At 35.4% G+C, this 14,890-nt stretch overlaps 1 protein-coding gene across 2 annotated transcripts in view; it reads right to left on the reverse strand.

Annotated features, from left to right (window-relative positions):
- Positions 1 to 14,890, reverse strand: part of AUH (AU RNA binding methylglutaconyl-CoA hydratase) — a 109,911-nt gene that overhangs the window by 44,566 nt on the left and 50,455 nt on the right. For both annotated transcript variants that reach the window (XM_062017692.1, XM_062017691.1), the window contains exons 6-7: positions 14,087 to 14,179; positions 13,153 to 13,209 (exon numbers count right to left, since the gene is read on the reverse strand). In XM_062017692.1, coding sequence (XP_061873676.1) covers positions 13,153 to 13,209; positions 14,087 to 14,179 — 150 coding nt within the window. The remainder of the gene's footprint in view (positions 1 to 13,152; positions 13,210 to 14,086; positions 14,180 to 14,890) is intronic.

Raw genomic sequence — 14,890 nt, forward strand, 5'->3', positions numbered from 1 at the left:
GAATACAACTAAAAAGACTTCAATAGTATTTTTTAAAGAAAAACATTAACGTGTCTGAAACACTAGAAGATGTATCCAAATCATTTTCACCTTGTTTGCCTGACATGAAAATAAAGTGTGTTCTCTTTCTGTGTAATTTACCAGATCAGAATGTTGTTCTATGTTGTTTAATCCCTAGTTTTGGTTTTCTGTTTTATCACATATTGGAAAAGTACTCACCGCAATTAACTTTGTTTTTATTTTCTTTTTTGTTACGAAGAGTTTGGGGGCCAGTCAGCAGATGCAATGAACAGAGAACAGCTTAATTTACTGTGTCACTTGAAAGAAGTTGAAAACAATGGAGACATCAAAAGATGCAATGGGCCAAGTCATCAAAATTTGCTAGCATGCCATATGCTGAAAGATTGGATATTACACAAAGCAGACAGACCTCCTCGTGTTCCATACAGGGGAATCACAGAGCTAGCAGTCTGCTAAAATACATATAACTAAACAGAGGAGTATGCAGGAACTATTGCCCTTTATACAAGTTTCCATTAGCAAATACTGATTTTAGCAAGAGTCAATGAGTCAATGCTATTTTCTGTCTTTTTCTGTCTTTGATTAATAAAAATTATTTTCCTAATATATTTTAAACCAAAAAAGCCTTAGAATTGAATTTCATAAATTGTCTTCTATCATTAAAGAGGTGTAAGGTGATGGACATCACAACTTCACTCCTAAACAGCTTGGCCCTTCTAAAGAATTCAGGTACTGTGTATGAAGCTGGAATTTTCAGAAACATTCCATTTCAACCTACAAATTACTACTAAAAAATATTTCTTGTGTTCTCTCACCCTCAAATACCGGAACACCTTTAAGGAAGACTCTTCAAAAATCAAATTAGAAATAAATGTAGCCATTCACTTACACCAATTTTCCAAAACATTATGAAGAAGAGACAAGTTTTCAACTACCCGTTCCTCAGTCATGGAAGTCCAGGTAACAAGTTGGTTTCTGAAACCAAAGCTCATGAAATCCGATATCAAAAAAAGCAGCAATTCTTTCCACGATTGCAATGGCAGTGACAGTGGATCATCACTGAGCTCTGCTGAAAGTTCCATCTAGAAAAACCTTTTCTCATATATACCCTGAAGTGGGGTTTACTACACACAGTGAGGCTACCTGATACTTTAATCAGAGCTAGTTTACTTCTAAAAAAAAATCTTATTTTTTCTAGACAATGGATTAAGGGTCAGGATGCTATGCTGCTTCTTCCATGGGGAATGGTAAATGGGGAAAAGAAGAAACATTCATATCTAATGTAAGATAAAAGGCTCAGAGCTGGGTCACAGAACAGTGGAGGGTTCCCTTTAGAGTTAGGCTTGCTGCTTCTCTATAGCAAAACCAGAAACACTGAAAAAAAGCAGCAGCATTGCTAGGAACAACTAACTGTGACACTGCATGGTAAGAATTGCCGTGTGACCCCTTAAGCCTTCTCCCTTAATGGCAGCAGCAAGTTTGAGACTCCAGGGCTCTGGCACATGCAAAGCACAAAAGGGCTAACAGTTATTTTGCTATCCATAGCAATCTACTGCCCTGTGAGATTGCCTGTCATGCCTGTGGTAAAGGACACTTCTGATTTTTCACAAAAACATTGGGGAGGGGTGGTGGAACAATAAACCACCTGGAACACTAGTAAATCAGATAACTAGTTTTCCTTTTATTTAACATGTACTATGGTAACACCGTAAGGTACTTTTTCAAACAACTAAATACCATCTACACATGAATTCGTATACTTTTTCAAAGGTAATCAGAATGTTTCTCAGATATATTATAGTACAATGTGGTATAAAATAGCCACTTCAAATCAATTATCTAATATTTACTAATTACAAGTATTTTCCTTTTGATTAAGGTTCTGGTTTGTTTTCCTTAACAGTCACACTCCTCTACCTGATCAAAACCAAAAAATGTTACATTGAACAGAAATTCTGTAACTAATCACCTGGTAGGGTGACCATGACTATTTCCAGATACTTCCTCTGCCTCTGTGAGCCAGTGACAGATTGCAGTTATTAACAGGTCAGTGAATAAATTAATTCCAGGGCACTGGAAATTCTGCTCATGAAATGAAAAGTGGCCTTGCTGACATTGCATCACTATTTCTAGACAGTACGCTTGAACACCAAATAAATCTCACAACTTGGATGGGTGCCAAAAACTAGTGACCTAGTTTCATTAGGGTGGGAAAAGACTAGCAATTGGTCCTATGAGAACAGATTACCAAAATAGTTTCACACAAAAGCAGTCCATAGAGAATTTTCTTTAAATCAGACGTTTTCCAATCTAACAGGTCACTGAAAACTCCTGAAACGCCACAGTCTGAGATCCATTACAGTTTAAAGTTAAAATGCACCTACATTACTCACGCTGACATTCCTATAGAACATTCCAATTAAATATTATCTTCTTTCCACGTCATTATCTCTTTCCATTTCATTCATAATAATTTAATAGTTTTAAATCAAAACAGCTTTTGCATTTTCAGTGAAAAATTAAACACTTGAGGCTTAACAAAGAGTTTTTACTAATAAAAGTAAGTCTATTTTTAAATATTCAGCACATGGTAATCTGCTCAGTAATCTTCCTTGATTAAAAATTCCTTGGCTTCTCTTCAAAAAAAACACTGAGTATGGATGAGCTCAACAGCTGCCAACATAATTTTCAGGAACTTACCAAGCACTATTGCGTCTATACTAGCCCCCATTTATACATCCCAGCTGGTACTTCAGTGCACATCTCCCAATTCTTCGCCCCCAGTAATATCTACACTGAGATGGAGACATATTGAAGATGGGAATCTTAATAACAATACATATCAGAAGATATTTTGTTGCCTTTTGATCTTTCCAAAGTCTGTTGCTTCCTGTAAATTGCTTCTCATTCACTAACCAAGAGAAGTGCAAAAGGTAAGACTGTAAGAAAACTATTCTTGCACTGCTAAAAATACCACAACATTCTTTTATATGCCAGGCTTGGACACAAGTAATGCCATGACATAATAATAAAAAAGACATTAATTTTGCACAGCAATCCCTGCTTACACAAGTTCTTACTAACGCTTGCCAATGACTAAACTGCAACTCTCTGTCTGTTATGTGCAGTAAGGGTCACTTGCACAATGACTTACACAGAAGCACTACAACTTAAAACATATACTGCTCATTTAATCTCTTCAACATTTTATTTCCTTTTTTTGTCCAGATTCCTTCTGGATTTGTTAATACTAAAACAACTCCGAAAGGATGATCACAGCTTTTCTAGTCTTTATTGCGGCAACCACTGATGTCAATGGAATTTTTGACCAAATGATGACAAAATCGTATGACTAAGTTTTGCAAGAATATAATTACAATTTCCAAAATGTTGTACCTGGGAAAAGAAACAGAACAAAAAAAAAAACCAAAAAACCCCCATGGATATGTTTCCAAATCCATACTGATTATTTTTTTCTTAATAAACTATTTCTTTAAGAGAATCAATAGGGAAATTTTATCATCTTATTTCTTTCTCCTCATTCATTTAGAACTTTTTAAGTCCTCAGGACTGTAACTCCAACCTGTCTTGTTTCTCTGTCAGTAACCTCCTGATAGCCATATATACCTTTTATCCTGTTTCTCTATGACATGTTCTGTCTATGTTTCTTTAAACAATCACTTTCTACAAACCTAAGGTTTCTTATAGACTCATCCCAAATATACACAAAGACTGTGGCAGTATCATACCCTGGTTCTGTCAAACTGTAGATTTACAAAATAAAAAAGGGCAGGGATAGGGAGGGGAGATATGCCACAGAAGCTGAGTCACTTAAAACCACCTACAGAGTGGCTTATGAGCTAATTGATTCCTATGTATGAATGTTGCTTTTCTCACCTGTGAGAATCATGGAGGTCTTCTACACATATTTTTTATCTCAGCTTCTGCAACTGAAAAACATATTTGGTCATCACTTCTACAGAACCACTGAAAACTACCAACTGATATGTAATATGATCAGCTATATGCATTAGCACCTGGTCTACCACTATTCAGATTAACAAGCTTCGCATTCGTATTTTCATTATATCTTAATTAGAGGTAAACCAAGAACAAAAATAAGGAGATGATGTTTCCTCAGCTGTCAATGGAGAGACAGGAGTGATGCACAGAAACTAAGACTTCAAAAATTCCCTATATGGTACGAACAATCTTGTTTACTCCTTTTATTTTGCTGTCTTTCACTGCTATGGTATGTTTTTCACATACACACTCACACAGAGTTGGTAATGATATATTTCTGCTTGACTCTGTCAGAGAAGACAAAATTTTACTTTTCCCTCTCCACCTCAAGAAATTAGAAAATAAATTCCCAACCCAGACTGACTAGCTTATGCATTTGCATCTTCATTTATCACTAATTCTTTCATTATTTTCTGTACTAGGCTTACTTTCACCTATTTTCTCTGCCTTTCCTAATACTCTCTAAGGAGTTCTTTCTTACCACTTGTGTTACCACAGAGATAGGAAGAGTAGAAAAAAAGTTGTATTAGTTTGCCAGCTAGAAAGTATAAGCAAAGCTACAAGGAGAAAGGACACTATACAGAAAATATTTAATCTCTGACAATGAGCTGAAGTAGCAATGAGTCTGTTCAACAGAGGAACATGGAAGAGTAATCAGAATAATCAGAATAAGAAGGTAAAGAATTTAGAAATGCTGACTATGGAAAAAGATGTAACTCTAAAGCTCAGGATTTTTGGGTTTGTTCTTGGTCCATCAGAAGAGGCAAGACAAGTCAGTCAATACTGAGTTTCATTTACTTATTTACATATTTTCTAAAATTAAAAAAAAATATAGGTTCAATAAGCCTATTGTCATTTTTTTGCAACTGTATTTTCTATATCCAGCAAATTTTTATTTTCCCAATGCCCCACCTTCCTTTCTCCTCCTTTTATGTTCACATAATCTTAAAAATGGGAAGTTGCAAGAAAATAATATAAAAACTTTACAACAAAGTGTGCAATTGGAAGATTCTGAGTGGACAAGATAAACACCAGGTGCTGGTTTCAGAACATGTTTGGCAATGAAAAGAATGGTCTTTCCATACAACTTTTCAAATTAATTCCAGATTTTGTGCAGAGGCAAAATCATTTCAGCAAAGGCATTTATCAAGATACTGAGTTGAATTTACCATTAAGTCATTACAGTGGATCCTTATGAGTGAAATACAAAGCTCATTTACCATATTAGTTGCAAATGTTTATATGGAGAATTTTAACTGGCTTTGGAAAAATAAAAAGTTCTTTACTTTGCTGTGAGTTAGATCATCCTTTCCTCTATTTATTTTATTGTCTCATGTTTTGAATTCAGTACCCAAGTGAATATATCCTGTTTTGCACGAAGCCCACTGTGAATTCCATTCATATTGTTACAGTCTGCCTAAAGTGTATTTTCTATTCAGTATCATACTATTTTATATATGGTGGGAAAACCAAACTGCAAAACCAAAGCTTGGGTTTGCTTTCTTTTCAGAGCTTCACTCCACAGTTAGCAATGGCACAGAAATGGTCTGGAAAAGACAGAAATGTGACAGTACAACCCACATACACTGAAACTGTACATGAATGGGGCTTAAATCTGCACAATTTAAGGAGGATGGAAGCAACAAAACCATTTGTTGCCATTTTTTCGTATTTCTGTCTGCAATTTAAATATGAGTAATTCAGTAATCTCATCCCCAATACATGACAAAGGTCTAAAGAACATCCACTCACTGTTTCTTGCTATGGTTTGATTTCTCCATACGTATATTTTACTAATCTCAGATCTTCCATGCTTTGCTTTCCAAGGCCAAGAAAAATTCTCTTTCTCCCCTCTTACACTTCCTCTAATGCTTAACTTAGCTTCTAGAGCTTTATTTTGCCCTTGTTTTATTTCCTCTGAAGCATCAAAGGACTAACTTTCAACTAGTTAACTGCTGGGCATGCAGTGCTGCTCCTGAAATATCTCAAACATCTGACTGTTAATTCTGATTTGTAAACAAGACATCTCCAAATTTAGGTCAGGAAGAAATGTTCTGCAATCTCTGCTAACAGAAACAACTAGAATGTCAGCAATGGTCAATTTCTTACACTGAACTTCACAAGTCAAATAACATCCCATACAATTGCAGTCCTTGAGACACTCATGATAGGCTTGATACCTCCATTTTATGTGGGAAGTACTAGTTGTGTTTTTTATATGGTTTTGGAAAGTGTTCTATGACTTGCATGCAAAAGAAAAAGCATAGATTGTTTTGTGAATCACTCAGCAAAGGTAAGTACTGTACGTTTCATGTGGTTATAGGGGATAGTTACCCTGACACAGAGTTCTATCATCTCTGCTGCTGTATGTCACCACTATTTGCAAAGTATTATGTTTGTATAGGGATACTGTAAATAAAAATTTGCAAAACACCAGTTTTACGTATGCTTTTTCACAGTGTTAGTGTTGCATGACATTTTTAAGTTTTGCCTCAACATCACCACCATTACAACTGATCATAAAGCCAGGGAGAAAATGAGTCATTCAATGAAAATCAGTTTGTTTTTATTTAAGAAAAAAGAACCACAATTCTCCCTAACTTACAGAAGCAGAATCAATTTACCTCCCTCTAGTAACATTTTATATATGTGCTTAATTACTTTGAGAAAAGAGTCGATGTTTCAACATCTGTTTTCTACACTATTAGCAATTTTTTACTTCAGGACATTTATTTAACACAATGCATAAAATAAACATTACAAAATATTAAAATGCAAATAAAGCTATCTAGACTTGAGATGATTGAAGAAAAAATAGAGAAATGTTTTTAGAGTAACTAATTTAGGTTTTTACTGTATCAAATCATAATAGGTTTGTAAATGCTCAGCAGCCACTGTCAGACCTCATTGGAAAAAAAAAAATCAAGAGGTTTTCTTAATTGCAAAGGGAAGAAGAAGAAGAGGAAGAGTGCATCTTCTCAGCTGTTTCACAGTAAATCAATTTATAAGAAGAATATTGATGCAAAGCCAAAGATATTGATTCAGGAGCTTATTTAAAACTGTCTTCTTCTACCAGTATTTAATTTGAAGAATTAAAAAAGAAAAACGAAAACTATTTTATTTTAGTGTTTTTTTTCCCAGCTAGTCAGTTGTCACAGAATTAAAAGTTTAAGTTACAAAATATAATAGGAATCATTTGGTGTTCTTACGTAATGAGAAAGAAATTGCATATGTAAGAACTAAGGAGACTTTCATGAAAAAGCAAAGGAGAATATAAGACTAGGCTAGTGAGAGCAGAAATAAAGATAGAATGAGGAGGTATAAGATTACTTGGTAAGATGCATAAAGTTGCATAAAATTAGCAGATTTTTCCTTCCTAAATATCTCCATAATGATGTACTATCAAGTAGGAGCTACATGTTGAAAAATTACACTAAAGGTGCAAAGCTTTTTAGTCCTATCTCAGATACTACCACAAAAAGTGACACTTCAGTTATTTTCAGTATTTGTTAAATGCAGTTATTCCTCTTACTGTTTAAAGTACAGAGATCTAGAAGAAGAAGAAGAATATGCTAAAAATATATTGTAAGGTGTATCAGATTTCAGTTTGAAAAGTCTGACATTTTATTTAACCTTTACACTTGGCTGAATTATACAACTACTGCTATTAGCAAGATCCCATTCTGTATGAGTTTTTCACATGTGGAAATTCCCTTGACGTCTTTCTCATCCAAAACAGAGTATTTTTGTCAGATTTAAAATAAATCCTGTAACAATAATCTTCAGGTTGTTCTTAAAAGCAAACAATGAATACTTCAAGAGATAAAGAAAATACATAATGATTACCTAAATCCACTTTTCATTCTTACACTTATTATCTCCCTATGCAAAGAAAACTAATTTTTCAGTGTTAGTTCCTCTGCTCCTCCTACCTTTTGTAATCTTATAATCTACAAGTACCATAACTTCCCCAAACACATTTTAAAGTTTAGAAATACAGTCAAAACAAAACTGTCACCAAAGTGGAAAGAGGAGAACACACAAATATTGCCATTATATCTCCCCCTTGCTATATATTTTGAACAGAATACTTTTTAAAAGATTTCAGAGATTTTCCCTTTCTTTTTTTTAAAGCTTTCCTCGTAAAATATGCTTTTAAGATGAATGCCATCAAGGAAATCACAACTACGTGTTGCGTTTTTATTTTATCTTCAGGGAGTGGAACTCAGCTTTGTAATGAAGTAGTGGGGTTTTTGGGAGGAGCAGGGAAGAAGAAAGGCAAAATTTGTTTTGTTAAGTTGAATGAAGCCTTGCTAATTAAAATAGCTGCATAAAATAAAGAACAACAAAATAAAAGAGTGACAGATTTAAGTATGAAGCCCAGAAGCTATGGTTTTAATCTAGCCAGGTCAAACTAGCTGCTGACACAAATCAGTTAAGTTCTATTACTTTACTCTGTCTTTTTTGTGGAAACATTTTTGTTGATGTTACGTCAGCTTTAAACACGAAATGTTAAGGGAAAAAAACCTGCATCAAGAAAATCCAAATTACTAGTTGTACATACACCTATCTTTCTTATTATCATAGAGTATTTTCTTTTGTCCAACCAACCATATCTCATTCTATTAACACAGTGGAGAAAGTTTATGTATATGGTTTACACGCGTTTTTATCGTCTCATAGCAATAGATCTGTTGAGAGGCACACAAATAAAATACTAAGAAATAAAAGCAGATCTGCCAGCAAGGTATCATCTACCAATTGCAGGCCCAGTATGACACTCATTGTGAAAATCTAGAGATAAACAGCAGAAATAAATCATGGATGGAGAAGATTCTAAAAAGTTACAAAGCAGAAAAACAAAGAACTTTAGATACAAATGCTCCAAATACAATTTTCAGCTAAGGAGAAACTTGTTACTGTGAAACATTTCTTTTGCAAGTTGGAGACACCAGAAACTACTTCCAATTAATGAGAGGTTTGCTTTCTTTTACTTCAATTTGGGAAATAACAAAAAAAGGAAAGTGATTTTTGCATAAAAATGTTTTGTACAGAGTACAGCACTACACAGAAAACAAGTGATTTTAACAGCTTTTTGAATAAAAGATCTAAAAATTCAACTCCTTTTAGTAATGAACAGCTTTGAGAAAAGCCACTCTGTCTGGCAACATCATCTCCTTAAACCAGAGAGCTAATTAAGTCTGATTTCCCGTTAAACCCTGTCACATACAACCTCATACCTGTCTGGTGAGAGTAGTATTGTGAATGAAAGATTTTACACAGCTAGGTCATCCACAATACCTCCCTCTTTCTCACTCTTTATTAAAAAAGAAAACAAAACGAAAAAAGATTCCTTCATGCTGAAACTTATCATCTGAGGACAGTAAAATTTTTCCAACTACTTTTAATAAAATTCTAGGGATTTTTTTAAGTTTATTGTTGTTTTGGTTTTGGTGGTGTTGGGTTTTTTTTAGCAACAACCTCCCTGTACCAAATTAAATCACAATTGGGTCAACAGACACCAGGTTCATAAGGAAGTGAGGAGAAAGAGAGGGGACGATCTGAGACTTTGTCTGATCTACAACATGACAGAGAGGAAACAGCCCAGAAGGTTTTTGGAGTGTGTGGAAGCAGCTGGTGTGGGAGTCAACAAGGAAAGGTATCTTGCTGGACCTTGTGTTTGTAAACAGAGGAGTTATGGGAGATGTGATGGTAGGAGGCCATCCTCAGCACAGCGATCACAAAATTACTGTTTTCAATTCTCAGAGGAGTAAGGAGTGGGGTCAGTAGAGCTGGCACCTTGGACTTCCTGAAGGCAGGCTTTGGCATTTTTAGAAAATTGATTTAGAGGGATCCTTGGGAGGCAACCATGAACGTCAGAGAAGTCCAGAAAGGCTAGACATTCTTTAAGAAGGAAATAAAGGTGCAGTAGCAGGCTGTCTTCATGTGCTGAAAGACAAGATAGTTGGGAAAACGACCAGCCTGGCTCAACAGACAGCTTTGGCTAGAACTCAGAAAAAAAAAAAAAAGGGAGATTTATGACTTCTGTATGAAGGACTAGGCCACTCAAAAGAGCTACAAAGATGTTGTGTGGTTATACTGGGAGAAAATTAGAAGGGAAAATGCACAACTAGAACTCAACCTACCTGCTGGTGTAAAAGACAGTATGAAATGTTTCTACAAATACGTCAGCAACAAAATGGAAGGACAAGGAGAATCTCCATCCCTTACTCGATGCTGAAGGGGAGGGGGAAACCTAGTGTCAAAGATTTCTTCTTTGCCTATGTCTTTAATGGTAAGACCAGCTCTTGCTCAGGTACTCAGCCCCGTGAGCAGGAAGACAGGAATGGAGAGCAGAATAAAGTTCCCAAAGTCCAAAAAGAACTGGTGAGCAACCTACTACATACAGGACACATACAGGACAATCAGGTCATCATGCCAAGTCAACATGGCTTTATGAAGGGCAGGTCCTGTTTGACCAATCTCATCTCCTTCTACGACAGGGTTAACCATTCAGTGGATGGGGGAAAAGCTGTAGATGTTGTCCACCTGGACTTCAGTAAGGCCTTTGACACATTCTCCCACAGCCTCCTCCTGGAGCAAATGGCTTCCTATGGCTTTTATGGATGTATGCTGAGTGGGGTGGAAAACTGGCTAGATGGCTGGGCCCAGACAGTTGTAGTGAATGGAGTGAAATCCAGTTGGTAGCCAGTCACCAGTGTTGTCCCCCAGGGCTCAGTGCTGGTGTCTAATCTGTTTAACACCTTTATCGATGATCTGGATGACAGGATCAAATGCACTCTCAGTAAGTTTGCCGATATACCAAGCTGGGCAAGTGCACACATCTGCTTGAGGACAAGAAGACTCTTCAGAGGGACCTACACAGGATGAGGTCAACTGTATAAGCTTTAACAAGGCCAAGTGCCGAGTGCTGCACTTTGGCCACAACAACCCCTGCAATGCCACAGGCTTCAGATAAGTGGGTGGAAAGCTGTCTGGCAGAAATGGACTTGAGGGTGTTGGTCAAGAGAGAGATGAACATAAGCCATCAGTGTGCCCAGATGGCCAAAAAGGCCAATGATATCCTGGCTTGCATCAGAAATAGTGTGGCCAGCAGGACCAGGGAAGTGATTGTCCCCCTGTACTTGGTGCTAGTAAGGCTGCACCTCAAACACTGTATTCAGTTCTGGGCCACTCCCTACAAAGGCAATGAGGTGCTGGAGTGTGTCCAAAGAAGGGTAACAACACTGATGAAGGGCTAAATCACCACAGTGTTATATGAAAAACATCCATTAACTCATGAAGCCTACATTTCAAGGGAGCCTATGTGGCTTCTCTACCTAATGGCATGCAAAATTCCTTCAATTACTCTTCAATTTCTGATGACACAAAGAATTACCAGTTACTGTTTGGATGACAGGAGGCAAAAAGGGCTGAAACGTTGTTATTGCTCAACAGGATTAGTGCCAAGTACAGGCTAATCATGCAAAAGTTATTATCAACTTGAACACATCCACCAAAAATAGTCCTCAGAAAGACTGTTACGAATAGGGAAAAAAAATCATCACTGAACATATCCCAAAATGTTTTAAAAGGCACTGTAACATGGTAAAATCTGTCATATTTCCCAGAGTTGAAGACATATGCTCAAATTATTATTTTAGGATGAGAATCTAAAAAAAATATTTTCAAATCTCAATCTTTGAACAGGAATAAAATATTGTGAATGAAACCCATAATCAGCCAGTTATCTATAATTTTAAGGTCTAAGCATTAGAAGTTTGAAACATTTATAATTAATTGAAGACAACAAAACATGAGACAACCTAAGTAAGCTGAACATTGAGGATATATGGATAACCTGAATTTCTTTAACTACAGAGTATATCTCCAGTACTGTCCTGCAGAATTCCCTAGGAGAGAATGGAATGGGAGGACAAAGGGTGAAAAATTGCCAGTATGAAAAATTGCCAGTAAAGTTAAACATAATTTTCTGCCTTTTTCTTCACTAGCACTTGACAATAAGGCACAATAGTTCATTACAACACCATCAGAAGGAAATATATCCTTAAAATCATCCACACTGTTTATCTGCTGCTAAAAAGAGACTAGTTATAATAATTCAGTTTTCCTTATGCAAAATGCAGTTCTGACCAGAGACAAAAAAAGACAGTGAGAAAGTATAAACTGAAATAACAGCTTAACTGTAACCATAATAATACAACATTTGAAACTGCACAATAATTGTTTAGATTAGTGACAGAACGACATAGTTTCTTACACAAAGTTCATACCAGTGCTCCAATTATGGTAGTTTTTACTGTTGTCTCTACACAGTATCCATTAAAATTGGACACAGTGCTTTCAAAATTCAACCATCAGAAAGGAAACAGTCACAAAGGATTTTCAAGTTATTGTACTTTCCCCAGAAAGACAAGTATCTTAAATCAAGTGACAATGATTGATCCGTAAAATAAAGCAAAAGGTTTCATAACACAAAGACCTCCTTGAACATTATTCATTATATAACTTTCATTCACCTTCAATCCAGGAAAAAGCACAAATGATTGGCCTTTCAAATACAAAAGAGGGGTTTGACCCCAAATATCTCAAAAAAAAAAAAAGTTAGTAAGACAAAAGATCTGTCCACAGCTATATTTTCAGTTTTTAACAAGCTGAAAACTCTTTTTACAAGCAGTATGAAAACAGAATTTGAATCCCATAGTACCAGATGTAATGTAGAATTGGATTATTTAAAATATCATTTTCGTACACTGACAGTTAACTCTTTTTTTCCTAGTCTGATCCTTAGCAAACTTTTTTCAGCCTTCAGATCAAAATATCAAATGCCATTTTAGAATTGCTCAATACTGATGTAGTTAAGACTCTGGCTAAAATGTAACATACAAGTGCCACTCCCTAAAGATGCAAAATATCCTTTTAAATTAATTTTTCACAAGTAATATGAGCAATAAAGCTTTAAAATATGCCATGATCATTAACAGAAATATAAAACCAAGCAGAAATTCATAAGCAATAACCTAAAATCAAATATCAAGAGCATGTGTTACTTAGTTATTCATAGTAACAAAAGTAAAACATCCATACCTGCACCTGGAATGATTGCCAACTTTGTTTCAACTAGGCCCATTTTAGCAGAAGAGGCTAAAAACCAGAATGTAAATGAGTTCTTAGCATTATTTATGAGGATAAAATTTTGCAAAATATATAACAATGAACTACAATATTTTTAATTTATTATATTTCTCTCATAAGAGTTAACTAACCTGCATTTAGTGCAAGATCCAACCGCTCTCATCACAGCAAGTTCTCTACCTTATTAATTTTCACGTAGCAAGCAAATAATTACAGTGGGTTAGAGAGACTTATCTAAGAGAGACCTATTTAGCAAAATACTAAAAGAAAAAGACTGCTATTATTTAACATCTTAAAATGGAGTAGTGTTATGTATATGATTAATTCCTTAGCTGACCCTTAGAATATTTTCTAAGGGTCAAACAGCTTTATATACGCTATGTTACTGGCAACTGTTAAGAACTAAGTTTCCATTTACTTTCCAACAAATGGCTTTACAGTTCTGACAGCTGGATAGATCAAGGCTCTTCAAGTGCTGTTGTCATCTTTATTTTACAACAGCTTAATTGCTTGTGTAATAATACCCTCAATAACAACTTTTTCCATGCAACCTGTTCAGATAAAATAAAATCTCCATCTAGAACTGTTGAAATACAGAATTCTTTAACTCTCAAATAAAATACCAAAACAACTACATAACAATTTTCTGTAAATACTGATAAAATGAAGGTTATTAGACAAAACATAACAAAAACAATTCAGTTATCAGTGGTAAGTTGTTTGAAATTAAATATTAGTAAGTACTTAAACAGTTTTTTCTTAAATCACTTTATAATAATTGGTTATAAACAATGTCAAATACTAAATAAATTTTGTAAGATTATTGCCAAAACAAGCCACCTGCAACGTAATAATACTATGTTCTACAAAGAGGATTCAGACCTACCTGCCACTCTTATATCACAGGCCAATGCAAGTTCTAGGCCACCACCTAATGCTGAGCCATCTATTGCAGCAATAGTAGGAACGGGAAGATTAGCTGAAAAAGAAGGAATCAGTTAATACCATCCTTATAAGGTACATTTCTGAAACACTATTTTGTTCAATATACAGTCATGCTGCAGGAAAAAAGTTTCATAAAACAAAGTGGAACTAAGAAGTGATTGCTCAGCAACACTTTAAAAAAACAAAAAAAACAACTACCTTCCCTGTGATCACTATGTGGCTGAATATGTTTGCAAAACTTTGTCGCTAGCTTCTGCTCACTTTTGACAAAAATATGAACAGAAAACTCCAAAAACATACAGAACAGAGCCAGGTAAACAAAATAGGAATATTTTCAAAAGGCACATACATAAACTCCCAGTTGAAATACAGACGTCATATAATTATCTGTGGTACTAACACAGCTGGAAACTCTCTGTATCTTAATATTCCTTGACGCGGTGTGGTCACCAGTATTGCCCCTTTTCCCCATCACACAACCAATTTACCAGTCTTGCAATCCACTTTCAAGGCCAATAGCTAGCATTTTCCTTAAAGAAATCTGCCTTTGCAATAAGTAAATGAAAAATTATTTGCCTGAACATGAAGACATGGTCATTATTAACTGTAGTTTCCAGCAGTTACTGCATGCACATATGTTCCAATTCTCAGAAACGGCAAATAGTTACTGAAGCACTATTTTTACACAACTTGCAGCACTTCAAGGCATACTGCTTCCCCTATGGTAAGTAACTTCCAGATTTGC

The sequence above is a fragment of the Colius striatus genome, chromosome Z (genome assembly GCF_028858725.1).
Source record: "Colius striatus isolate bColStr4 chromosome Z, bColStr4.1.hap1, whole genome shotgun sequence".
Taxonomy (NCBI): Eukaryota; Metazoa; Chordata; class Aves; order Coliiformes; family Coliidae; genus Colius; species Colius striatus.